The sequence below is a fragment of the Gymnoscopelus microlampas genome (genome assembly GCF_963454915.1).
Source record: "Gymnoscopelus microlampas genome assembly, chromosome: 13".
NCBI lineage: Eukaryota > Metazoa > Chordata > Actinopteri > Myctophiformes > Myctophidae > Gymnoscopelus > Gymnoscopelus microlampas.
In genome coordinates this window covers 20,204,884-20,231,567 of record NC_139950.1, presented here as the reverse complement: position 1 = coordinate 20,231,567, position 26,684 = coordinate 20,204,884, and the positions used below count along the sequence as shown (strand labels likewise).

At 41.1% G+C, this 26,684-nt stretch overlaps 1 protein-coding gene across 1 annotated transcript; it reads left to right on the top strand.

Annotated features, from left to right (window-relative positions):
• Nucleotides 1–856: 856 nt before the first annotated feature.
• kmo (kynurenine 3-monooxygenase) lies at nucleotides 857–25,504 on the top strand (the record flags this gene model as incomplete). Its single annotated transcript, XM_084076049.1, has 15 exons — nucleotides 857–981; nucleotides 1,825–1,894; nucleotides 2,062–2,159; nucleotides 3,085–3,174; nucleotides 4,700–4,748; nucleotides 6,068–6,155; nucleotides 7,875–8,040; nucleotides 8,787–8,858; nucleotides 12,116–12,237; nucleotides 13,003–13,150; nucleotides 13,241–13,298; nucleotides 13,910–13,992; nucleotides 23,659–23,760; nucleotides 23,856–23,915; nucleotides 25,364–25,504. Exons 1-15 carry the CDS (start codon nucleotides 892–894, stop codon nucleotides 25,502–25,504), a joined length of 1,437 nt encoding a protein of 478 aa, XP_083932175.1. The 5' UTR covers nucleotides 857–891.
• Nucleotides 25,505–26,684: the final 1,180 nt, after the last annotated feature.

Genomic DNA, 26,684 nt, shown 5'->3' with positions numbered 1-26,684 from the left:
TGTACTTAGTTACTTTACACCACTTACTAATACCTGACCATAGAGCTATATTATATCGTACCCGATACGTTTTTACATCAGTCACCTGGCAAAAAATATGATTGCGTGCGTCATAAAAACGTGATGAATATTGTATGTGCATGGCGCGTCATGCGTTTTATAAGGTGTATGTCATAACTCTATGGTGTATGTACAACTGTAGGGGCGCGTGTGTCCTTGGACCTTGTTACCAGGGTTGCCAGATCTGCTTATTATAATTTCCTCGCAAGATCTTATTTGAAAATAGCAGATCTACAAGCTCACAACGCGTCGCACCGCGACGCGTTGTGAACTTGTAGATCTGCTATTTTCAAATAGCTGATGTATATGTTAAAGTGCTCATGTGGCCCATAGTCGCTGCTTTTGGGCTGGTTTTCCTAGACCGGGCTGCTTGTTTCTCTCACAGAATCTGGCAACACTGCGTGTTACCCTCAATACCCTCTCATGGCCACTAGATGGAGACAGCCATCTGACGTCGATAGTGGGTTGTTTCTAGTGGTCAGTGACGTTTCTGTTATAATGTGACCAATAGCTTTTAACACAAACTTGTATGTGGTATTTACTTTAAGTAACTTAAGATGGATAGTTATTGCTTAAACAGACTTATTGGGCTTATGAAAGACGAACATGTGGGGGTCAGTGACCTAAAGTTACATACGCAAGCCATTCAGTTCATCAGTTCAGTTCAGTTGATTGGTTTGGTTTATCTCCCAGTTTTGTTTACCTTCTAAAAAAGAACAAGAGAATGACCAATCCCAACCATCTACTTAATGCGATCCACTATGCTCCTCCTCCACAACTGTGGTTCCATCGAGGCCATTTGCGAAGCACTTCACCACGAACAGATCTTGCATGATAATTCCAGAGCATACCGAATACACAATGGACCAGCACATCAAGCCAACCAAGAAAAAAACTGTGGCTGTAGTAGGAGGTGGATTGGTAAGACGAAAATGAAAGTGAATCATATATGTGTTGTTGTTGATTGACAGACACGTTTCAAATGGCACTGTGATATAGAAAGATTCTGTAGGCTATGCTGTGTAAAAAGATTCATTTTGTGGATAGGGTTGTGATGTTAGGTTCTTCTTTGTAAATGTATAGCACCCAACCGCTCAGAACTATAACTCAGATTTAAAAGTAAAAGAATGCCACAATGTTGAAATACTGTTACAAGTAAAAGTCCAGAGTACAAAAGCATTGGCATGAAAATGTACCCATTTCACAATCATATGGATTGTAATGAGTATTGTATTAATGTGTTCACCATCACAATGTCACATCTGCCTGGGACTGATTATAATTGCTGCTGGGTAGCTTAACCTACAATCATAATTTATCAGTTAGTGTATGCTTTAAAAAAAAAAAAAAAAAAGTCTAATTAAATCTAAATCTGCAAAGTAACTTGCTGTCAAATAATTGTAGTGGAGTATGAAGTATGATATTTGCCTGGGCTGTTGTGGAGTTGATTATAAAGTATTTTTAAGAATGTAAATACCCAAGTAAAGTAAAAGTACCTCAAAATTGTTCATACAGTACTTGAGTAAATGTACTTAGTTTACATTCCACCACTGGTCCTAACAGCGTCTTTGCTTGGCTAAATCAAAACAGAGCTGACCAGACTGGCAATGCAAAGCCTGCCTGTACCAGCGATAGTCTAATGTACTATTGATAATATGAAGTTCCTGCATTGCCTGGTATCCAGTGATGCCTGCCTGGTATGATATGCACTCTGTGGTAATCTTTTCATAACTCTTACAGTATATTCATTCATCCACCCCATAGGTTGGTGCGTTGAATGCCTGCTACTTTGCCAAAAGAGGTTTTGAGGTTCAAGTCTTTGAATCTCGAGAAGGTATTTGATATTTATGTTGTACTTGGAGAATAGGCTGGAAAAATATAACCAATATTCTATGCAATATATAGTGCACATGCAAAGGATTGAGAAAATGTAGACATCCATCAATTGATTACAAGTACAGAGAAGTTATGATAGTTCATATTTTGTCTGATTCTGGACAGATATTCGCCAAGCCAAAATTGTAAAGGGAAGGAGCATCAACCTGGCTCTGTCCCATAGGGGACGGCAGGCTCTACAGCACGTGGGAATGGAAGAGACGGTATGTGTGTGTTTTTTTATTGTACCAGTGAAAATATATTAAAGAAATTAAGTCCCGCACACACTGTGCACCTCTGCTCTGCGTTGGCATTTTAAAAGATCAATGTTTTGGTCACACAACCTTCCTCAAGATAACCGTTATCTTGAGGATACCGAAACTGTGTGACCGAAACGTTTATCTTTTTGAGTTAATGCAGAGGTGATCTAGTGTTTGCGGGAAGAGAGTAAAGCAATTTGGCGTGTGTGTTGTTCTGAACTTAGGCATGGTCACACCGCACTTTTATTTTACCTATGGGGCGGAATCTGCCAATGCTTTGTCAATGCAAATGCGTGGATTCATTCTTATATGTTCCATATTGTACTGCCAGTGTAATACAGTGTGTGCCCTTGTCTCAAACAACATAATGAGAAACTGGAGTGGAAGTAAGCAGATGGGCATCCTGTTTATGTTTAGCTGTATTCTTAATAATGAAATATACAAAGTGTGAAAATAAGCCTCAGGGAATCCATCCACGATGTACTCTTTGCTTTACAGTCCGTTCAGATGTTTAATTCCGGTGTCTGAGGAGAGCAATTATGATCTTTTTGTGGGTCCACCACATTTGGCACACCATGCATGTTATGCACGCTTGGGAGCCGTCTGAGTCAGATGCTTGTTTTACACTTGCATGACTTTTCAGCTTGACAGAACGGGGTTTGCTTTGTTGGCTTTTCAAATAAACTTTCAAGGGCGGCCATAATGGGAGATAAAATGAACTGTGTCCATGACCTAGGTCATGAGGACGAGTCGACCCTTCTTGCGAACAGAGCGTTTACGACTTTTACCAGTCATCTGTGGTTGGAAATATACATTTATTTATTTATTGCAATATGTATTAAAATTGTAACCATCTGTCTATAAATAAATATTATGTTTTCCCCCTCAGATTGTCTCCAAGGGAATCCCCATGGATGCTAGAATGATTCATTCTGTGGGTGGGAAACAGTCTGAAATCCCTTATGGCAAGAAAGGCCAGGTAATTACTATTAGTTTACCAGTAGTATCAGTTAATTGCAAAAGAACAAGTGTACAATGACTCAGGTTATGATTAAGTGAAGACATGTGGAGACTTATGCTTCATTTATACTCCATCATACAGCTGTGTCGCGGACAGAGAATATATGTGTCACAATTAAAAAATAATTAAAACTGTGACATACTGCAACATAATAGAGAAATATGACATGCCCCTCCATCAGTATCAGGTCATTCAAAGGCAGTTTTATTCTGTTCGGAATGTAATAAACAATGCCAAGCCTTGGTAAATACCAAATGTACAAACAGGGTCTCAAATATAGGTTGCAGATTTTCTGAACCATGCACACCACTCTGTTTGCTCAAACCGTGCTCGTGAATGCAACAGTAACGTCCCTGTCATATAGCAGGATACATTGGCATCGGATAATTAACCACACACCTGCATAATTGCTCTCAGTCCCTGATGGAGAAACTGACTCCACAGACAAATTGTGACTGAGATTGGCCTTCAGTAAAGGTCTATTCACTATTAAATGCATCTGTGTGCGTAATAAAATAGCTGAAAAGGACTTAAATTAGGAGACAGCAGCTGCACCTGTGATACATAGACTGGAAGATGGAATGACACATGAATCTATATACAACCGTAATCACTGATCTTGAAAAAGAGGAGAATGAAATTCGGATGCTATTCATGTGAGTATGGAATGAAAATCAACTTACAGAGACTTGACATTAAGGCACATAATATTTTTTTTTATAATATAGTCCTATTTTTTGTCAGAGTTATGTTATTGTTGGTGCCCTGGTGGATCACCACCTGGAATAATGTTATTGTACTTCCCATGAATACAAGAAGGGTCGCCCCTAATCACACTGGCCTCGGGTCAATTCCGGTGACCTCGGAACGATCAGAACCACAAATCTGTTGTCCTTGGAACGGTTGGACAGTTTTTTTGCGTAACTACTTCCTAATTTACTGTTAGGGGCTGTAGTCTATTCTCACCAAGCGGGGCGAGCATTCCACATCGGCGGGGCAAGTGTTCCGGGTGAGCTTTCCGCACCGGCGGGGCGGGGTGAGTGGTCCACCACTGGGGGCGAGCGGTCCGCGGAAAAAATGGGGCAGAGCGTTCCGGTTTGGGGCGAGTGTTCCGGTTACCCTTCCCACAAAATCCAAATCCGACCTGTGGCTCTGTCCCGCTCCCGCCTTTTCTGTATCTCTCTCACTGTCGCAAAAAAAGAAACTGTGATTGTTGTTTTAAGCCTGAATTGAATTGAATAGTCTAGCCAAAAAATGTCCCTTGAGAAAAGATTGTTTGACTGATGAAAAAAAAAAAAAAATGACATCTTGTTTGCAATAGGTATATGAGCCTTTTAAAGTGGATTTATGAATACAAAATATCTAAAGTGTGTGCGTGTAGATATTATTCCTGCCTTACCACAGTGTCACAGCCTTGCTTGTGAAACTGCTATAATACAGCTGTATGACTTTACTGAAACCTAACCGCTTGTTTTCATTACAGTACATCCTATCAGTAGACAGAGCCAACCTCAACAAAGAACTGCTAACAGGTAGGAACAGTAGTAGCATCTTTTCGTCATGTGGCTGGTGTAACATTGTCTGGATTTGAAGGCTAACATTTTCCATTATTACCTCGGAGTAATAACAAGGAGATGTTTAATGTTGCTTTAATTAATATGTCAGTGTAAGACTACAGTATGACAGGAAGTTACTGAAATGTTCTTTAACTCTTAATTTCACATTGAAGTAGTACACCTTTAGGGGATTTTACATTACTACTCCAGCAGTGTCTTTTTCTGTCAAAGATTGCATAGATCAGGGGTGGGCAACTTGATGATGTAGAGGGCCACTATATTTCCACACTCACTCCAGAGGGCCACATTGCATATATACTGTTGGGCAGACACCGTATTTTACGTACATTTTTCGTAAATGAATGCTGTTCTTCTATGTAGCAAAAATAGCAGATCTACAAGCTCAAATGCATTTAGTTATACTTATGTTAACTTTATGAACTTAAATACAAATACATTGGCCATAAAAAGACAATAGAATTTAAAATCTAGTCACTAAGCTACTAATATAGACTGAAGTAATTAAAGTGAGTCATGTTTGCATGTTTGGAATTGTAACAGCTGCAATCAATAATATATCAGTATTACGAAATTAACCTGCGGGCCGCATTAAGTGAAGGTGGGGGCCGCTAGTTGCCCATGTATGGCATAGATATTGTTTAAATATATCGAAAACTCTCATTCTGGTGTAAAGAATACCTTACAAATCGACAGAATTTAGTCTGTATTCCTCCTCGCTGAATATTATGTGCAACTTTACTGTAGACTAGACTTTTCTCTACTGAGCTTAGCTTAATTTCCATTTCAGATTCCCCCATGGTTTACAGAATGCTGTCCAGGTCTTTAATGTCCACAAAGAGTTAGTTATTAAGGGATTTGCATATTGTCAACAACAATGTTTCTCTCTGTCACGAGCCAGTTCACCATGCCACTCAGACAGTAGTGATGTAATCATCCAGATAAATATCAAACATGCTTGAAAATGATCGGGGTGGCCCGATCGTCTGTGTGCAAATGGGGAGGTTTAAGATTGGATCCTTGAACATCTCAAAGTAAACTAGAGGATAATCTTGTCAGACAATCGCTGATATTCGGGAGGTACGTTTCCGACCCCAAATATCCCCGATTATCCGGTAGTATGGGCTGGGCTTACACATTATATGGAAGGGGAGAACAGGTTTTGTCCCCAATATGGAGTTTTCCTTTATTTTGCTGTCATAACAATCCTGTTGTTATATCATACCTGTGATATAAGTTTTTTTTGGTAACACTCTCCTCTCCTCCTTTAACCACAGCGGCAGAGATGTATCCCAATACAAAGTTGAACTTTGACTACAAACTGTTGGACTGGAGCGCTGAAACAGGGGCAATGACCTTTGCCGGGTAAGTAGTTAATAACTGATTTTATATACATGAACTCAAGCAAGCAAAACATAAACTCATGCGCGCACACACACACACGCACACGCGCACGCGCACGCGCACACGCACACGCACACACACACACACACACACACACACACACACACACACACACACACACACACACACACACACACACACACACACACACACACACACACACACACACACACACACACACACACACACACACACACACACACACATCTTTTTAAGACGTACGTAATGGTATGCTAAACCTCGAGCCTGTGTTTTGACTCCTGCTACCATGGATCATACTGTATGTTCTGTCTTTATTGATCATGCTCCTTTAAGTAAACACATGTCGCCATGCATGTGTGTTGGTAGATGGTTATGAACAGGCTGCTTTTAAGCATGTGACATTTTAGTAGTGCTATAATTGGTTGTCCTTGAGGTAAATGTGACATGATTTACAACCAAATTAGCAGTGAAATACCTGCAGGTGGGTTTTGTTGTGGGATTTAACAAAGCCACGTGGTGAATAATTAACATGGCATGTAAAGCCACAATGACTCAGTACTGTGACTCTCTTACTGATTATGCAACATATCTGAAACAGGTACCCAGTAAAATACAGTGTTAATTTAACTCTTATTGTTAAATCAAATGACCGACAGCAACAATATTCTCTCTCCTCCTTTCTAGTTTTAGCAACAGGTTGTCATTTCTTCTCTGTAGTGTGACATACGGTATATTGTTCTTAAATAAACATTTAAAACAGTACTCACTGTAGTTGTACAAAATAAAAAATATCCAAGGCAGTTTTATGGCAAAAAGCCTAGCCTTAGATCAAAATATCGTAGATGTATTTTATCGATTTTGACATTTTTATAAATATGTCAAAATCAATATAATACATCTACTATAGTCTTGATCTAAGGCTAGCAAAAAGCTAATAAGCCTTTATTAAAATGGCTATTTCATAGTTTCAATAACGTGGGTTACACGTCTAACGTTAAGTTAGTTAGACGTGTAACCCACGTCTAACTTAACATGCACATGTACTGTTTTTAACAATTTCACCATGAAATAGCCATCTTCTTTTTAACTTTTTGGTAGAAGAATGATCTTTTGTTGAATGTTTGTGTTCCCTACCAAAGAGCACCTTCATCACACACATTTGGCCTCCCATGCACTCCAGACCTTTTCTAGTTTCCAGTATAAACCTGTAACCCCCCTCTCTATACAGTAAAATCCTCAGTGTGCAAATGGAACCAAATGGACCCGTAACATTCGTACACTGTCTTACATTAACACAAGGTGCGTACGTAGCTTACAGTATCCCTTCTATGTATATTTCTTAAAACGCCCCACAGTAATGGACAGTCTGAATGCTCAATTAAATGCAGACATGCAAAAGTGTCACTTTTCAGCTACAGTCACCTTTTTGAACCCAAATAGGGCAATTGTGTGACACCTGACCCGAAAGAAAACAACATGTTGTCACCTTTTTCACCTCAGGGCTGTTTACATGCCTGTAAATGTCTAGTGGCTCAGCACAGTAAGGAGCTATCACATGGGAAGCCAAATTGGAGACAAGCACCACCAGTTCTTTCACACAAGTGTGCTACATTTTGACATAGCTGTGTCATTGTAATGTTACGGTTCTCTTTAAAAAACGATTTCATCAACCTTCCATGACATGGGGATGTCTTTCAGGCCTGATGGGGCCAAGGAACATATCAACGTAGACCTCATTGTTGGCTGTGATGGAGCCTTCTCTGCCATTCGCAAACAGTTCCTTCGAAGGAGCCGCTTCAATTTCAGCCAGACTTATATCCCCCATGGCTACCTGGAGCTGACCATGCCACCCATCGATGGAGAGGTCTGTCCACTACCGCTGTTCCAGGCTATAGGTCTGGCATGCCACAGTGATTTGATGAAAGCTGTTGTGTGCAACTCATTTCAGGCTAGTGGCTACGTACAGTAGACAGGACATGATGCTAACATGCCACGGTTCTGGGTTTGGTTCCCACTGCTATCACTGCTGTCAATACAAATGCATGGTTTTAATGCACTTGACCACTTTAGCCGTACACTATAGACTTTGTACAAATAGCGCAAATAGCAGATCTACAAGCTGCCATTGTGAGCTTGTAGATCTGCAATTTTCACAATTCTTTGAAAGATTTAGCGTACAATGACATGCATAAAATAGAAATGCCAGGATTGAAGTGAGTAAGTGAAAAGAATACGCTTTTTGATAATTAATGAAATGCTGCTCAGCCACTCACTTTATGTTCTTTATATTTTCTCTTTGGCAAATTTTGGTACACAGCTAAATCCTGTGTTAATTTCAGTCTGATGTGTAAAGGGGAACAGTATCTGCACACACAAACCAAGCAGGTGAATGCGCCCTAGCACCAAATAGAACAATCATTAGGACAAAAGCTAAGTTTCACTGCAACACTGCTATACACGTGCTGATACAGATTTAACAAGCCTTAGTTGGCGTTGCGGTCAAAGGGATTTCACTCTGTATATTTCAAAAAATATGAAATGAGTTTGTGTATGGTCAAATTTTGTAACCATCATAAGGTTTACGCCCTTGTTTTCTATGTTGTGTTCCAGTTTGCAATGAAACCTCATTATCTGCACATCTGGCCACGGAACACGTTCATGATGATTGCGCTGCCCAACTTGGTGAGTTTTCTTCTCTGTTATTTGCAGTGGCATAATTATTACGTATTGTATTTGGGAAGTGTGAGCTGTAGTAGACAATAAAATATGACAAAACCATAACCACATGACAGTGATTGACCCTTGGGAGGTCACGGCACCGCTAATCCTCCTTATCTTTAGTACTCTAATTGAACTCAAACCTAGTTCCCACCTCAGCTCATAGAAATCCCTCAAGCCACCACACGCTGACTCATCAGAACCCGGTGTCTCCTGTCTCCCAGAGCACCAACCCTACTTTACACCTATCAGGCTTACTCAGTATTTCAAATTTTTGTTTGCTTTTAATTACTCTGCTCTCTCTAGTTATGCCACCACCAGCAATAGTGTGGCCGGACACGTTTTGGGGATTTCCAAAAATGTCTGCCCGGAGGCATTATGATTTCAGGTTTTCTGTACCTACTTCCCATTATCGTGAATACTATATCTCAGAAACACCTTGAGGGAATTTCTTCAAATTTGGAACAAACTTCTACTTCGACTTAAGAATGAAGTGATTTGATTTCAGTGGTCAAAGTCAGTGAGGGCTTGTCTATACAGTTTGTGGCCATTGTATGGTGTTACACAAAAAGTGGTGCCTTCAAACCTACCGAATGTCACAATCCAATAGGCCCACTCCTTTGGGGGCAAGCAGCTTTAAAACGTGATTTGCACCCAGGTGGTCTCATTGACTTCAATGTTACAATAATATCATTCCCCCCTTTTCTTTTGTTTAATCCCAGCCATTTCAATGCATTCTCAAAGTGATTCTCAAAGAGCTTCATAAACCTGTTTTATGATTGGTTCTCACGGACAACTATCCCCCATTCCCCACCCTGGAGCTCTATTCTGATAGTAATCATTGCTATAGAGTGTTTGTTCAGTAACATGGGTCTTTCCAGCTCTCTGTTAAACAGAAAATAACTACATTTTCATGTTGGGATACCAGTATTATCCATTCGGAGACTAAACACATATTTGCACTCTGCACGTAATGTACTGTAATATGACAATGCGAAGTTAACTAGCTGATTATTTATTTAAATATATATATACAGTATATATATATAGTATATAAGACCTTGATTTTAAACATAATGCCAATATAACGAGTACATTGAATGGTATGGATAAATGTATTGGATTAAAAAAAAATCTTGTCTTTAAATTTGTATAAACAAATAAACAAAAGTACACGTCCTTAGGAAAAGTACTGAGGTAGAGCAGCAAAGTAGTTTTACTTAATTCTTACCATCTGTGCCTAAGATAGAAATAAATAAATAACCTTGCTGCCGTGGATATGCCATGGTAACGCGACATTCCCTAAAGAGAGATCTTTGGTGTTGATGGATAACAGCAGCTAACTGGCAGATAATAGCATACCCACAACTCCCCTTAACCTTTATCCAGCACTGGCACTGGAGAGTTGTCCCTACATTTGGCCCATTTTCCACTTAAAGGACCACTTCACCCATTTTCAACCTTATCTTCATATAATTGATCCTCACTAATGCTCATAAGATTTCTGTCTACTAACTTTACGTGTCATGTGGACAGTTCAGAAACCTGCCTGCCAATTACATCATCTTTGGGCATTCCAAGCGTATAGAAACTACAGCCTTTCCCTTCCTTGAAAGTTAACATTGTCCTTGCATTAATACAAAGTAAAACAAAATAAAAGTTTTAAATTGTCTTTGAAATGACCAAACCTGCCTACTGATAATGTTATTAGTTGGCAGGTTTCTGAACTGTCCACAGCCCTCCTCTGAAACACAGACCAAGTAAATGGTTCCATCTTATAATCGGCATTAGTGAGGACCAATACTCCTAAGTACTAGTCCTATAAGTATCAAGCAAGCTATAATAATAACATTTAAAAAATAAAAAATGCAGCATCAGCTAATGGGAATACCCGATACAGTTATTTGATTGGCCAGTTATTAAAAAGAAATCCAAACATGATTATATGTTTATTGGTAAATTTGCATAATAATAAATACTACACATTTGGGCACTGGGAAGTCTACTAGTTTAGAGAATGATCAATAGCGTGAGCGAAAATGAAACATACAAAGTGTCATTCGGTTTGGGACCATTTCACTAATAAAGACGATGACAATGTTGCATCTCTCTCTACGTCGTCCTCAGACAAGTCCTTCATTGGCGTCTCCAGTCATCTCGATTCTCCATACATCTGGGCAGCTCGTTTGTACTTTCTACACTTTTCTTTAGCACATCCACATACGTAGGTAGGTGTGGGACGTCCTTTTGCCCGTGTGTTGGTTCCCACAGTACAAGCTTTTTGGCAGGGAGTTCAGTCGATGGTAGTGACCGGCTAGTCTCATCCTCTTGACTGCTGTCTTCTCTGATACACAGCGCCCCGTTGTGATAATGTGTTCCTCCTGTTTGATGTTCAGTACCACACAGAGCATTCTGGTGTAGCACCCGTCCAGGGACTTCTGTAGGGCTTGCGTCAGTGTCCAGCATTCACAGCCGTAAAGGAGAAAGGACTCCACAGTCGCAGAAAATAAACTGATCTTGAAGGGTCGGCGGAGGTTGGATTTCCACACCTCCGCAGTAACAGCACGGTGGCTACTAGTGATGAGCGGGTCGACCCGTAACCCGCGGGACCCGCGGGTCAACCCGCGGCGCGGGTGGGTCGAGTCAGAATTTCAGAGGCAATTATGCGGGCTGTGGGTGAGCGGGTCAGCCGCTCTCACACGCAAAAAAAATAAAATTAATCACATGCTCTTGTTTTGTCTGTATTCCTAATAAGAATAAGAATAATAACAATAAAACAGTTTGAATATACTTGGGGATTCTTTTCTGACCATGATTTTACAGAATTAAAAAAAAATCGCGGGGGGTTGAGCCATAGATTTATATATGGGTTCGCGGGGCGGGTTGAGGCGGGTTGGGTTCCGTCGCGGGGCGGGGCGGGGCGGGTCATGAAAAAACCCGACCCGCTCATCACTAGTGGCTACTGATGTGGACAAAGCTGCGAGAGCCTGGGCATCGCTGCTTGCAGCTTTAATTATTCAATTATTTGTAATAACCGTTAATTCATTATCCTTTAGTGACATCCCTAGCATCTGACATGTACTGTATGCTTACATTGCATGATACAACGTGTTGTATTTACATTCGGAAACATTACATCCATTAGGGCCTCTGCATGTCCACAAGCATGTTCGAACATGGCCAACTCGATGTGTGATTGTGTCCGTTTCTTTCTAATCTAGGACAAGACTTTCACCTGCACCCTCTTCATGCCCTTTGATGAGTTTGAGAAGATCACCACAGGAGATGAAGTCATTGAATTTTTCCAAACATACTTCACAGATGCTATACCACTAATAGGAGTGTAAGTAACATTTCCACACTCTCTCTTCATCCCTTCATCTCTTCCTCCACCCCTCCTTAATCTCCTCTTTCACCCCCCCACCACCAACTATTCTCCTTTCCCACATCTCTACCTCCACCCTGCCAATCCAACCTCGAAACGCTTTCATTTTCCATCTTGCAGTGGCCTGTAACCACATCCATGGCCACGTTCTGTGAAGTGTGAAATTGCAGACCTACAGTTACATGGATAAGAGTGATGAGGTTTTAATTTGAGGCAGACAGTATGTTGCAGGTGACAGGGAGATAGAGGATGAGGTATGGAAACGGACGAGGTGTGTAATTCATTTGCTTCCTCTCCGGGTTTACTTCATTTGGAGCGCTCATGCATTAAGAGCATTAATGAGCTGCATGGTTGTTTACTTTTCAGTGTAAACTGACTCCAGCAGCTCACGGAGACCTCGGCTCATTCGGTTTAGTCGAAAGACATGGATTCTTTTGAATAACAGTATGAAAAAATAAAAAGAAGAATAACAATAAATATATATATACGTTTGAACACCTTTCTCCAGTGGAGAAGATGCAGCTCTTAGAATTAAGATTGGATGACATTTTGCAACAAAACAACAAACAAAATTCTGTATGTATTTTGTAAGTAAAATCCTTAGTGTATTTTAACTCAGAAGAGTGTACAAAAGGAAACAAATGATTGGTTGATAGGTTGATTTAGTTCCATAGTTAAAAGGATTTTACTGTGTATTCTTGTATTTTTTTGTGTGCCTTGCAGTGATGCACTCAAGAGGGATTTTTTCCGACTGCCAGCCCAGCCCATGGTGTCTGTCAAATGCTCACCTTATCACATCGACGACAAGTGTGTCCTCATGGGCGATGCCGCCCACGCTATAGTGCCTTTCTATGGGCAGGGGATGAATGCTGTAAGTAATATAAAACACATAATGACACAGCTACAAAAGATAAAAGGAAATGTATTTGGGATCCTATGGCAGTCAACCTTTATTTTGCAGGGATTTGAGGACTGCCTTGTCTTCAATGAAGTAATGGATCAGTGCAACGAGGATTTCAGTGAGTAATATGAGTGCAGATTATCAAAGTCATCTAGGCTTTGTCTCATTGGCAAAGAAGATCCTATGACCGAAAATATGGCTGATTAGGAGTGTCGCATTACAATAGGAAACAGCGAATCAGAGCATACGGTAGTTATACACAATATATGGGGGGAGTAACTGTTATAGGGGAAAAAATGGTAATACCAGGCCTACGCCATGGTGTCTTGATTCTATAGTATTCAGATTGTCAGAGCTTATCATAAGGCCAAGGGTGAATAACATCAAAACATGAAAGCAGGGCCTTACCTAATACTGAATATGAGATACGTTATTTGACATAAGGCTGTGCGGCGAGGCCATCAATCCTTACAACCTGTTATTTGAATGGTTCCAAGCCAATCTACTTTATTTATAGGGAACATTTAAAAATAACAGCATTGGACCAAAGAGCTGAGGTGGTATAATAGGATGTATCCTTCCAAATGAGACAGAGCCATAATCAATAGAATTTGACTAAGCCAGAGTCACAAACCATTGCAGATCCAGCAAACATAAGCATAAAGCCTAGGCTATTCAAAGATCAATCAATTATATAAATACAATACACTCTCTCACAACTTTTCACAGGTGCTGTGCTTCCCGAGTACACCAGAGTGAGGGTTCCAGATGACCATGCAATTGCAGACCTAGCCATGTACAACTACGTTGAAGTAAGGCAGATCTTTTGATCAATAGCAGCTTGCAAAACATGTCTGAATTCACAACATTCTGCACAGTACATACACCAAGCATTAACGACTTCTGCAACTGTGAATTTGAGTAATTCAATCAATATCACATAACCCTGGCCTGTACTTTAACCAAAGTAATCAGATGTGGCCCCTGCATGTCATCCTTTCTTTAATCCAGAACCTTTATTTAGCCAATCTCTCACTCTCTGTTCTGCTTTCATTATTTCTCAATTACTGCTTAAGAGTATAATTGAAGTGATTCATTGCCAGCTGCACCATCTGCCAGACACTGTGGCTGTGCCTAGAACTTAGTGGCTCAAAGACAAAAGTTGAAGACACATAAATCAGAAGGTACCCCTGAAACCTTTCATCCAATATGTAATTTATCATCGGCTAATTAACACTGATTGCAGGTATTTCTGCGTGTTGTTTTGCCACTAGAGACATACGGAACAGCTACACAGTAAAATCCTCAGTGTTATTTCCGTAGGTTGTACGATCCAAAAATTGGATCATGATACAAAGGTAAGAAATACAAAGTTAAGAAATAGCATTACAGAGGCACCATCAACAATGAACAACAGTATACAATAGTATACACCTACACAAATAGCCTGCACTATGCAGAATAAAAAACCCAAGGTCACAGTGTCATCACAGTATTCCACCCAAAGCACAATCCAGAAGGCATTCAAGCAAAAGGTATTCATACAATATTATGGTCTCTGTCGGGTGGAAACCGCACATGTCCAAAACTGGTTTTGCCCGAAAACAATTAACTGCAGACCAAAACAATCCACAGTTACAGCAATTTTATTCTACCTATGGGGCGGATTCTGCCAATGCTTTTTCAATGAGAATGCGTGGATTAATGGTCTTGCGCGTCTTTCCGCGCGTCGCGCACACCTGGCGTTTATGCGCTCTATACACCTGCTGGTATGCCATACCATAATACTGCCTGCAAAAACACTGTCGGCCGCGCTCAACCTCATAGTTGGGTCATTTATGGCACTTCCGTGACCGTGGAGAGCGAAGGTCCGTTTCTCAATGGATTTGTCATCTAGGAGGGTTATTAAACAAATTTAGCCGGGGTGTCTTTTTTAAAACGGCGGGGAAAATTTGTGGTAGACCAAAATCCAAAATGGCTGCCGTGAAAATGAACTTTTTAATGGTTTGACCTACAATGATGCACAATACATGGTTTCAGAGCTTATTTTGGTCAAGGAATACATGTAAGGTGTTTATATAATGATTTGACCTATTGTCGACCTTCAAATGCAAGATGGCTGCCAATTATGAGCTCCAAAAGGGAGTTTTTTTCAAAATCGTTACAGAGCCTTCATATTAGGCTCAAATGAAAGCTCTGCTCATGATGAGTTGAATAATATACAGTATAAGTACACAGAAGTAATCTCTGAGGTCAATAAAGTCAATGTTTGTGTGTAAACAGCAGTTGCTGATTTGCGGTTTCCCATTAAATAGGGTAGGCTACTGAGAAAATGGTGTCCAGTTCATCCCATCACATTTTCATAATGAACCAAAAAGTAATTGTGCAGTATAGCCTAACATAACATAGTATTATGTATGCAAAGCTAGAAAGGTTAGTTGCTTGAGGTGAATTTAAAGGTCAACTCATTTGTCACCCTTATTTTGGTAGTATTGATCCCAGTGTTTCCTATCTGCCTAGTTACTTTTACCTGCCTTAACCAGTCTTGTAATTTTGTCAGTGTTTCCACCTGTGTCCTCTTAGTCCCCCAGCCTATCCCAATGTTAATTGTCTGTTGAGTGAGTTTGCCTGTGTCCTGTTAATCCCTGTCTATTTAAGCCCTGTGTTTGCATTGTGTTCTTGTTGGTCTGTAGACCTTTGTCATGTGAGGTTTTTAGTCGTTGTTCTTTGTAATTGGGAGGATGTCCTTCATTCCAACATTTCTGGATTCTCCGCCTTGAGCTCAGTGAGCGTCCTGTAGGTGGGCAGGTCACCAACAAGAAAGGAGAATGGAATATTCTTCTGCCGCATGGCCTCCACATGTTTCACCATGATGTCATTCACCACTGACTTGCTTGAAGGTTCATTGTATGTTGTGTGGTAATAAGGCTTGCTCTTGTTGGGTGGTGAATGACAGCAGGACTGGGCACCACTGTATCCTGGAAATCGCTGCTCTTCAGGTGGTGGTCTTGTGCCATGATTGTCTACACGAGACAGTGCATGCAGAGCGAGCACGCTGCGGAGCTCTGCTATCAACCTGGGAGTAAATGTCCATGGCATGACAAGGAGTAAAGATCTGGTAGACACTCTGCACAAGAGCGGTGTCTGCATCAGCTATGCAGACACACTGCTCCTCTATGACCATAGATGGGCTCTGATGGATGTGGAGGCATCAGCAACCTGCCCACACAAGATCGCAGACAGAAAGCCAGCTATCGTGATCTTCGACAATGACGACTTCAAGATTGACACTATGACAGGTGACTCTACAGGAGTCCATGTACATGCAGCCAGAGAGCTATGAAAAGAAACCAGGCGAAGAGACTGCTGAAACGCTCACCAAGAAGAAGGAAATCTCTGCACAGCTAAAGCAGAAGTGTGCAGAACTGACGAAGGTTTGCCAGTACAGATGCCCCCCTGGTAGCAAGAGTGAGCCACCTGCTTGTCCCAGGGTAGATCCACCAGTGGATGGGTCAGCTCCGCAGCGTGCTCGCTCTGTAATACATGCACTGTCTCGTGTAGACAATCATGGCACAAGACCACCACCTGATGAGCAGCGAGTTCCAGTATACAGTGGTGCCCAGTCCTGCTGTCATCCACCACCCAACAAGAGCAAGCCTAATTACCACACAACATACAATGAACCTCCAAGCAAGTCAGTGGTGAATGACATAATGGTGAAACATGTGGAGGCCATGCGGCAGAAGAATATTCCATTCTCCTTTCTTGTTGGTGACCTGCCCACCCACAAGACGCTCACTCAGCTCAAGGCGGAGAATCCAGAAATGTTCAAGGACATCCTCCCAATCCTCGTAACTTTCCACCAGCTGATGTCCTACATCTATGCCATCTACAAGCGATTCAAGGGATCTGGAATGGCAGACGCTCTAATGTCCAAGATTCTTGAGCACAAAGAACAACAACTAAAAACCTCACCTCACATGACTACAGACCAACAAGACCACAGTGCAAACACAGGCCTTAAATAGACAGGGATTAACAGGACACAGGTGAACTCAACTGACAATCAACACTGGGATAGGCTGGGGGACTAGGAGGACACAGGTGGAAACACTGACAAAATTACAAGACTGGTTAAGGCAGGTAAAAGTAACTAGGCAGACAGGAAACACTACAAAATAAGGGTGACAAATGAGTTGACCTTTAAATTCACCTCAAGCAACTAACCTTTCTATCTTTGCATACAGAATACTATTTTATGTTAGGCTATAGTGCTCATTTATTTTTGGTTCATTATGAAAATGTGATGGGATGAACTGGACACCATATTCTCAGTAGGCTACACTATTAATGGGGAACTGCAAATCAGTAACTGTTGTTTACACACAAACATTGACTTTATTGACCTCAGAGATTACTTCTGTGTACTTATACTGTATATTATTCAACTCATCATGAGCAGAGCTTTCATTTGAGCCTAATATGAAGGCTCTGTGACGATTTTGAAAAAACTCCCTTTTGGAGCTCATAATTGGCAGCCATCTTGCTTTTGAAGGTCGACAATAGGTCAAATCATTATATAAACACCTTATATGTATTCCTTGACCAAAATAAGCTCTGAAACCATGTATTGTGCATCATTGTAGGTCAAACCATTAAAAAGTGCATTTTCACGGCAGCCATTTTGGATTTTGGTCTCCCACAAATTTTCCCCGCCGTTTTAAAAAAGACACCCCGGCTAAATTTGTTTAATAACCCTCCTAGATGACAAATCCATTGAGAAACGGACCTTCGCTCTCCACGGTCACGGAAGTGCCATAAATGACCCAACTATCAGTTTTACAGCGGGCAACCATATTTTGGTGGGACCGCTCCTTTAAGGTTAAGGTTTGTTTTTGTGTCTTTCAAATATGGATTCATTTATTTGATGACTTAGAAAAAGCTATTAGTTCTACGCATAAATGAAAACAAAGAGGTCACAGCAAAAAAAAAAAATGCCATCCGTTCCATGCATTTTGTAAATATCAGTAGGTGTAATACATTCAAAACATTTATTTGAAGTCACTACTACTTTTCGGGTCAAATGTCAAATTAAAGAGGTACCCTGGCTTCAAAGTGGTAGTAGGTGACACTGAAATAACAGCTAAGGAAGAAATAGCTTACTTGGGTTGTATTGTAGACAATAAATGATCTGGACAAAGTATCCTTTTAACCAGGAAGGTATCTCTATGATCCTATTTTTTGTATTTATTGCAGACCTCTCAAAATAAACTAGTTAGGTTGATCCACAAGCTCCTCCCCAGAACTCATCTCCTCCTTTGGTAGCCTTGGTTGGGCTCAGAGTCGGTGCGTGATTTAGACCACGTATCGACTCTGAGCTATTTTCAGTAGTTTGAGTCCTGGGAAGACATACTGTACTCTTTTCGGTCTCGAGCTAAACAATTTGGGAATCTCTGGACTAGAAGAGGGTCTGTGTGTATGCTTGCGTGTGTGTACAGGGCTAATCCCCCAAACCACTGGACGAATCATCAAGTGTCTTGTCCACGCTGCCATTAGGACAAGAAAATATTATCTTTCTCATGTTTTATACCTTTTAAAAACGTTTTTCTTAAGTGAATTTCTTTTGTTGGAAGTCATTACAGATCGGCTTTGGCTGAAACCTTGCCCAAATATGGAGATGACTGTTGTCAAAGTAGTTATGTCATACAGTACATAAGTGATGTCATAGACTGGTCGAATGGAAGCCACAGCGTCCTGTTTAGTTGACTCAATGTTTTCTGTTTTTAGCGGCGCTAGCCGCTCTATACCTTTAGGTATAGAGCGGATATTAGCCCTCTATACCTGGCTTTTGCGTCAACGTTCTGATTGGTCAGGCTCGCCAACGTTCTGATTGGTCAGGCTCGCCAAGGTTCTGATTGGTCAGGTCCGTCAACGTTCTGATTGGTCAGGCTCGCCAAGGTTCTGATTGGTCAGGTCCGTCAACGTTCTGATTGGTCAGAGCCGTCAACGTTCTGATTGGTCAGACCCGTCAACGTTCTGATTGGTCAGACCCGTCAACGTTCTGATTGGTCAGACCCGTCAACAAAGTGATTGGTCAGACCCGTCAACAAAGTGATTGGTCAAGCTTCACGTGACACATGGCTATAAACACATTATAAACACATATCTATGACAAAATATATCAAAGGCGCCGCTACCTTCACACAGGTGTGATTTTTCCTTCTTTTAGTGAGCTTGTTGGCACTGCAGTGAACACACTCATGTTATTATTATGTTGTTGTTGGTTGTCATGGCTGCCAGTTCCCACCTGATGTTGTGTGGGAGTTCAGACTGCACCAGACCATACTGAATAATTGCTAGCTTGCATAAGGTCTTAAGACTAGGACTTAAGTCTAAGATGTACATTGTGTTTTCTCCAAAGAGGATTATACGATCTCCCACCATGCAACAGCACATATTAGTCATTGGACGTGGTCCTTTCCCCTTGGGCTCAACCGTCTTCCAGGAGAAGGTCTTTGGATTGAATTTCCACAGATCATTGAAGGTCTTGCCTAAGACACAGCCACCAAATATATACAGCTTTCCATTGTAGGTAAATGTTGAATGACTCCAGCGTCCATCTGGTCCATCAGATGTACGCTGTGCAGAAGGTATGCTCCAGCAGTTGGTCTCTGTGTCAAACACGCTGATGATGTTGCGGTGGGGCATCGGCCTCTCCCTATACCCCCAAAATACAAACATCTTTGTCCCGATGATGGTGACAGAGTGACCTGATGAAGCAAGTGGTTTAGGTCCTCTGGTGTTAATTAAAGACCAGACCATTGTGGTGGTGTCCAACTTGTAGATATCATTAGTGTAGTTTGCGTGCAGTTTGTTGTATCCTCCATAGACATACATGACCATCCCCAAGACACAGGCTGAGTGGTAGACCCTCCCCTCTGGAACAGTCCCAGAAATCCTGGGTTTGAACCATCTGTGGGTGTTGACATCAAATGCATAAAGCACATCTTTATAAGAGTGACACCCTCCCCATATGTAGACTTTATATTCTATCAGCACAGCAGTGTGGCCGTAGAGCATGGAGGGAACCTCAAGGTGACGTTCTCCTCTTCCAGTTGTCCCTGGAGGTAACTTCATCCAGCATAAAGACACTGTGTTTAAGACATGGACATCAATCTGATCCATGTTGTTGTATGTCCCTCCATCCCAGCCTCCAAAGGAATAAAGTTTGTTCATCACTGCTACAGCAGTATGATAGGCTCGATTTGGTCCTTTTTCTTTGAAAATGGTCCAACACAACATCACCTTGTCTGTCTGTCTGTCCGTCCGTCCGTCCGTCCCTGTCTCTGTCTCTGTCTCTGTCTCTGTCTCTCGATATCTACAGTCCTTTTCAACACAGTGCATCATCTTATATATTCTAGTGTGAAATCACACCCAACGCATACTCCTGCCATGCATGCCTTAACAACGGCAATTTGTACAGCTATTCTGCACCCTTTTACTCTGCACCAGGAATGGGCGTGTGGTTGTCATGGTTACATGTTGTCATGGTAACAATACTTACCTGTAGATCCAGGTGCCGGGGGATATTTTTTATACATTTTTGAACGTGTACCTTCAGTAAACGTTCGCACTGCGAAACCTCTCGTGTCTGTTACTCATTGAATGTGTGCCTTTACCTAAACTGGCATGGTGGCAGCAGTGATTGGACTCATCATGCCGAAAAAGGATTTCATACCATAAGTCTCGTGAAGAGACAGTCGCACTGTGGATTTATTCTACCGTCAGAACACGAGTGGATAGTGATTACAAGCGTGCAGCGTGCAATATGGCAACGTCACTAAGAGCTCTGAAGCAATGGTGCTTAACCAAGATAGAGAATGTGAACTCTTTTGAAAACTGGAGACAGAATCTCCTGTATACACTGTTACTTGACAATGAGTTCGCCCCCTTCCTTGTTGACGGTGCAGCGTGGGAGAAGACTAGAGCGAAGACTAGAGCGTCTCCACACAGAGGCTTCACTGACGACGAGGAACTCCCAGTATATATATGCCACAACCATTTCTGCCTGACTGGGTTTTCCACCATTTTGCGCTCTCTACTCCTACAGATTTTGTCCAAATCGTCTCTCTGGAGTCATGTGATACGTTGTACAAGTCAGATTTTTCAGGAGGGGCCTATTTACCAACAAAATGCCATAAAATCATGTCCGATCTGCCCCAAATTTCAACTGCACATTAAAGGTAGGGTAAGTGATTTGCAATTATTCAAAAAATTGCAAAATGGGTCTATGTTCTGATAGTGCTCATTACTATAGAGTGTCCTGTCCATATAAAGAGTCTCCATGTCTCTCCAGCTCTTTATAAAACAGAAAATGCATTTTCGTTTCAGTTTCAGTTTCATTTCCAATTTTATCCAATCAGGATAGAGAACTCAATCAGGATATAGATTAAACAAGTGAAATTGGAAGTGATGACACTACGAAATGAGCAGGCAAAATTGGAACTGGAACACTATAAAAATGAAGCTTAAAAATGGGTACTTTCTCCCGATTGGCTGAGATTTTGACACCTACCAGAAAATGTATTTTCTGTTTATTAAAGAGCTGGAGAGACAGGGAGACTCCTGTTACTGAACAAACACTCAATAGCAATGATTACTATCAGAATATAGTGCTTTAACCTTTTAACAAAATACTTTTTGTTTTAACCCAAAAATATCACTTACCCTACCTTTAAATAACGTAGAGCCAAAAGCGATTGTTGCATAAATGTGATTTAATTTCCAACCAAATTAGAGATAAATGGTATTGTGAGCCATGTGACAATGACTGTCAAACAGGGTTTTACTTTTGATACTCCATACGTTTGCCTGTAATTGTCTTCACAAATTTGGGACACTCCCGTGAGGCCTTGCGTGAGAGATGGTCATCACTTCCTGTCATTCAATTCATTTGAGTGCTCTGTGTCAGTCGATGATAATGTTGGAACACAACCAGACAGAAATCAGAAAGGGCCTCATTAGTCTGACTACTACTTACCCTACAAGCTTTTGACATTTGCTCTTAGCAGTAGCCTAACTCCTGTGTTTCATTCTGACTGGCTGCTGTTGCTGCTGTGACACCTGAATCTCTGCTTGATAATAAGCATTGATCATTAATTTTAAATAGCTGTGTGGAGGGATATCTTGTAGGGAAAGTAGGCAGACTAATATGACTCTTTTTGATTTCTGTCAGGTTGTGTTCCCACATTATTGTTGACTGACATGGCTCACTCATATGAATTGAAAGACTGCCAACAGAAAGCGATGCCCATAATTCACACACCCTCTTTTCCCCAGTAAGCTCCCTAGGAAACTTGCACCTCTCCAAACCCGCTTTCACTTCTGCCCATAGGAGGCGCCACACACATGAACAGTTGCACTGTCTATCGTACAAACTCTATTTCCCTTGCAGCTTCCTAGTGTCCTGACGGCTGCACCCCACGACTAACACAGCCTTGGGTAGGCAACTTGGCCTGGTGGAGATCTGCGCTCAGAGCAGCGCCCTTTTCTAGTTATGGGTCCATTTTTACACTCAGTTACAAATGGATAATTTAACACTCACTGTATATGCAGATACAGAGTAAGGAATGTCCTACTGTACATTTTTAAATAAAACAAAAATAACCGATAATAACGGAAGTCTAGAATCACATGAAGACTTCAGATTGTTTTCACAATTTTCAAACATTCTTTTGGCCACAGTGACACAGGGTAAGGTCAGGCGCAGCAGGTACAGGGACATTGAGAGACTGACTCTGCTGTACCCAATCAACTGTGTGAAATAACGTGAATTCTCTCCATCACGACTGGGCTGAATGGCTTCTCTCCTTATCCACCTGCGAGTTAAATCTATCATGCGATGCCAGTAATTGGCCTCAGGCACGGTTGCTGCTATATGAGACTCTAATTTACTGTACAACATCTCATCAGGACTTATAACACCTGATTCCATCTCCTCCACGGTTATTTTAAACTTGAGAGAATAGATGGGGCTCATTTTGTTTGCTGACACGGGAAGATGAAAAAGGGAATTTGAAGTGTGCAGCACAGATGAGACGAGTTTTCGTTTTACCACATGAACCCTAGCATACCTATTCTGGGCATAATAGGTGAATATTTGGGTAAAGTAGCCAGTCTGCAAGATCACAATGCGTCATTGCGGCATGTTGTGAACTTGTAGATTGGCTATTTTTGGCAAAGAGGTTTGGTGTAGAGGGAAAAGAGGAGGGGACCGGACCAAGTATAGACCAAGTATATAAGCCCTATATACTTATACTGTACCCTATATTATAGGGTATAAGTGGTTGTGCTCTATGAAGGTTTTTCAAATGGCCGTAGTATTTATTTTTGTGAAATATATTAATCCCCTAAATGACTGTACATCTGAGAGACAGCTGGTTCACATTCCTAACAGATGTACCCTTTTGTTTTTACAGATGCGAGCACACGTCAACTCAAAGTGGTTCCTCTTCAGAAAACATGTCGATACCATCCTCCACGCTCTCATGCCAAAGACAATAATTCCCCTGTACACAATGGCAAGTTTCTCCTATTTCACAAAACCAAAGGTATATTTGGTTTGGTCCATCTGAAAAACTCTTATTGTAAATCTGGCATTCTTTGTCCCACTCAGGTCACCTTCACCAGGACAAGGTACCATGATGCAGTGAAACGCTGGCACTGGCAAGACAAAGTAAGACAAATGTTTGCTCTCTTGCTCTCATTGACATTCAAATTTATGGAATTACATTTTAAGACCATTGAAGGCCTTTCTATTGCAATCCCCCAGCACTCTTTTGAAGTAGCAGTGTCATCAGAAAAAATGACATTCGCCCTCCTAGATTAGCATGTTCAAACCAGTGGTTTTATAAGTGGGGGCCCCCAGAGGAGGCTATTGGAAAGGAGTGAAAGATAGATGAATAATTCACAACACATCAAGATGTGATGCATTGTGAGCTTGTAGATTGGTTATTTTTGCTGTAAGCCACTTTGCAGTACAGTAGGTAGGGAGGCTGTAGCCCTGGTCCAGAGCGTTTCTCTCAGCAGTTCTCTCTAACGCCCTGCCAGGCGCTGGGCTCTGCTTATAGACAAAGAATTCCACTGCCCTGCGAGGGGTCCAACTGTAGTAAAAATAAATAGTTAGTAAACTCCACTGCGCCCTCTACAGATCTGGTCAATATAAATTACCATGTACCATATCTGTAGAGGGCACAGTGGAGTAAATAAAATAATTTCCATCTGGCGGACATGTTGTATTTTCTGCCCAAGAAGTATATTATACAGAGAAGGTGGGTGCTGAGAGACTTCCCACCGTGGATAATAGACTTTCAACAACACATAACAGCCTTTGTTTGGGTGAGTAGGGAAGTAGTTTTGTTTATTTTTACTACAGTTCTGAGTTGGACCCCTCGCAGGGCAGTGGAATTCTTTGTCTATAAGCAGAGCTGAGCGCCGGGCAGGGCGTTAGAGAGAACTCACAAACACTCTGGACCAGGGCTAGGGAGGCTGCAGCCAGAGGCTATGGTAATTTGGGGGTCCTTGGCATTAAAATGTTTGGGAACCCCTGGTTTAAACTGGAGAGCAAAATACTGTATTGTCCTCACAGAGCATCCATAACAAATATGTTATTGGCATGTCCATCAATCATTCATAGAGTGAGGTTATGTCGACTCTTGCACGAGAGGCTTGTTAAAGTAATCGTGTTAAAGTAATCATTTCCACAAATGCTACGTTTTACCTGTTTTAATGGCTTATCTTCACTCTTTCATCAGTTTTCGAACATTTTTAGTGTCCGAAAACAGTTTCTGTGTGGATGAGAGGCCCACACATAGAGGAAAATGTGCGTTTTGCTAAATATCCTTAGCGTGGACGGGGCAATAGTTCAATAAAGAGTGCATTTTAAGCACACACAACACAAAATTATTCAGATCCATGTTGCACCAATGTATCATGTCTGCACACTTGTAATGCCATAAATGCTTTATTATTGCACATATTATGTGACACCTCACATGTGTTGGAGTGTTGCCATATGCTCCATGATGAGAGAACATGCTTTTGACCTTTTTTTAAAATATGACAATATACACAAGTGTACTTGATCTTCATGGCGTTACAGTCTGTATGACTCTTGTTTCACAGGTGATCAACCAAGGCCTACTATGTTGTGCTACAGCTGCTATTCTGGGAGGCTCGTACCTGGTCATTAAATATCCGCCCGATATGTCCAACGTTACCATTGAGAAAATGTGGAGCAGGATGCTAGCCCTAAAGACCTTCTGAGCATCTGCAAACTGTGCCATCTCCAGTCCAAACAAGGAGAGCAGTGAGAGTGTTTCACAACGAAAAGACAATGACCCAATTAGAGTTTGATTGAGTATTTTAATTAGCAGTAATTGAAGGCTGTGTAGGTCAGATTGTGCTAATCTACTGTTATAATGAAGTCTTGGCAGTCGCTCATGGCAATTCCAGTCATTATTTCTACAATTCTATATTATTTTATAGCAATCCATTTACTGTGGGTTTTACTGTGTATTAAAGTTTATTTTTAGTGATTGATTTGACAATTTCAGTGTTCTTCATGCCCAGTGACAACTTGTCATTGTACAGATTCTGAAGCCAAATTAATCAAATAAATGAACACAATGAAAGTGTAATATAAATGTTCAGAATGTTCATCTGAGAAGAAAAGAAATCTAACACACACATACAGACTGTCATTGCTTGTGATCTTTCTGTGCAGCCAGTTGCAAGACTAAAATATGCAAATCATGAATGTGTCAAGAACAGGGAGGGTTATTATAAATGGCCATTGGACTGGACCCTGGCATTTAACTCCAAAGTTCCACATCAAATTTGGCACTGGCACTGTCTATTCTCCTTATCCGTTCTCTTAAGTCACAGATCCTCCACGACACCAACTGCTGGCTAGTTTATTTAGCATATTTTAATAACAAGGCAATTGAAAGTGCTTTACACAAACCATTAAGAGTGTTGAGACAAAGTGCAATAGAAACATGTTATAAAATAATATAGTTTTAATATATAAATACAATTTAAAATAGTTATTTAGAGTTAAGAGAATAGAAAATAAGCTAAAATAAAACAGAAAAATAGAATAATGTTACAGTACAGCGCAAGAAATTAATCAAAGGCTTCAGAAAAAGCAACAGCAAACAGAAACGTCTTCACCTTTGCATTGTAGGAGACCTGCAGTTTTCTGGGAATTTGTTCATAAACTGAATTCTGCTTCTCCATGTTTAGTTTTGACTCTGGTGACAGAAAGCAGACCTGATGGTTCGTTACATATATCAGAAGATCAGAAATGTCTTTTGGCCCTAAACCATTCAGTGCTTTATAAACCAACAGTAATATTTTTAAATCAATTATTTGACAGTCAGGAAGCCAGTGTAGTATGACTAATAGTTACAGTATGTGATCCACTTTCTTGGTCTCAGTGAGG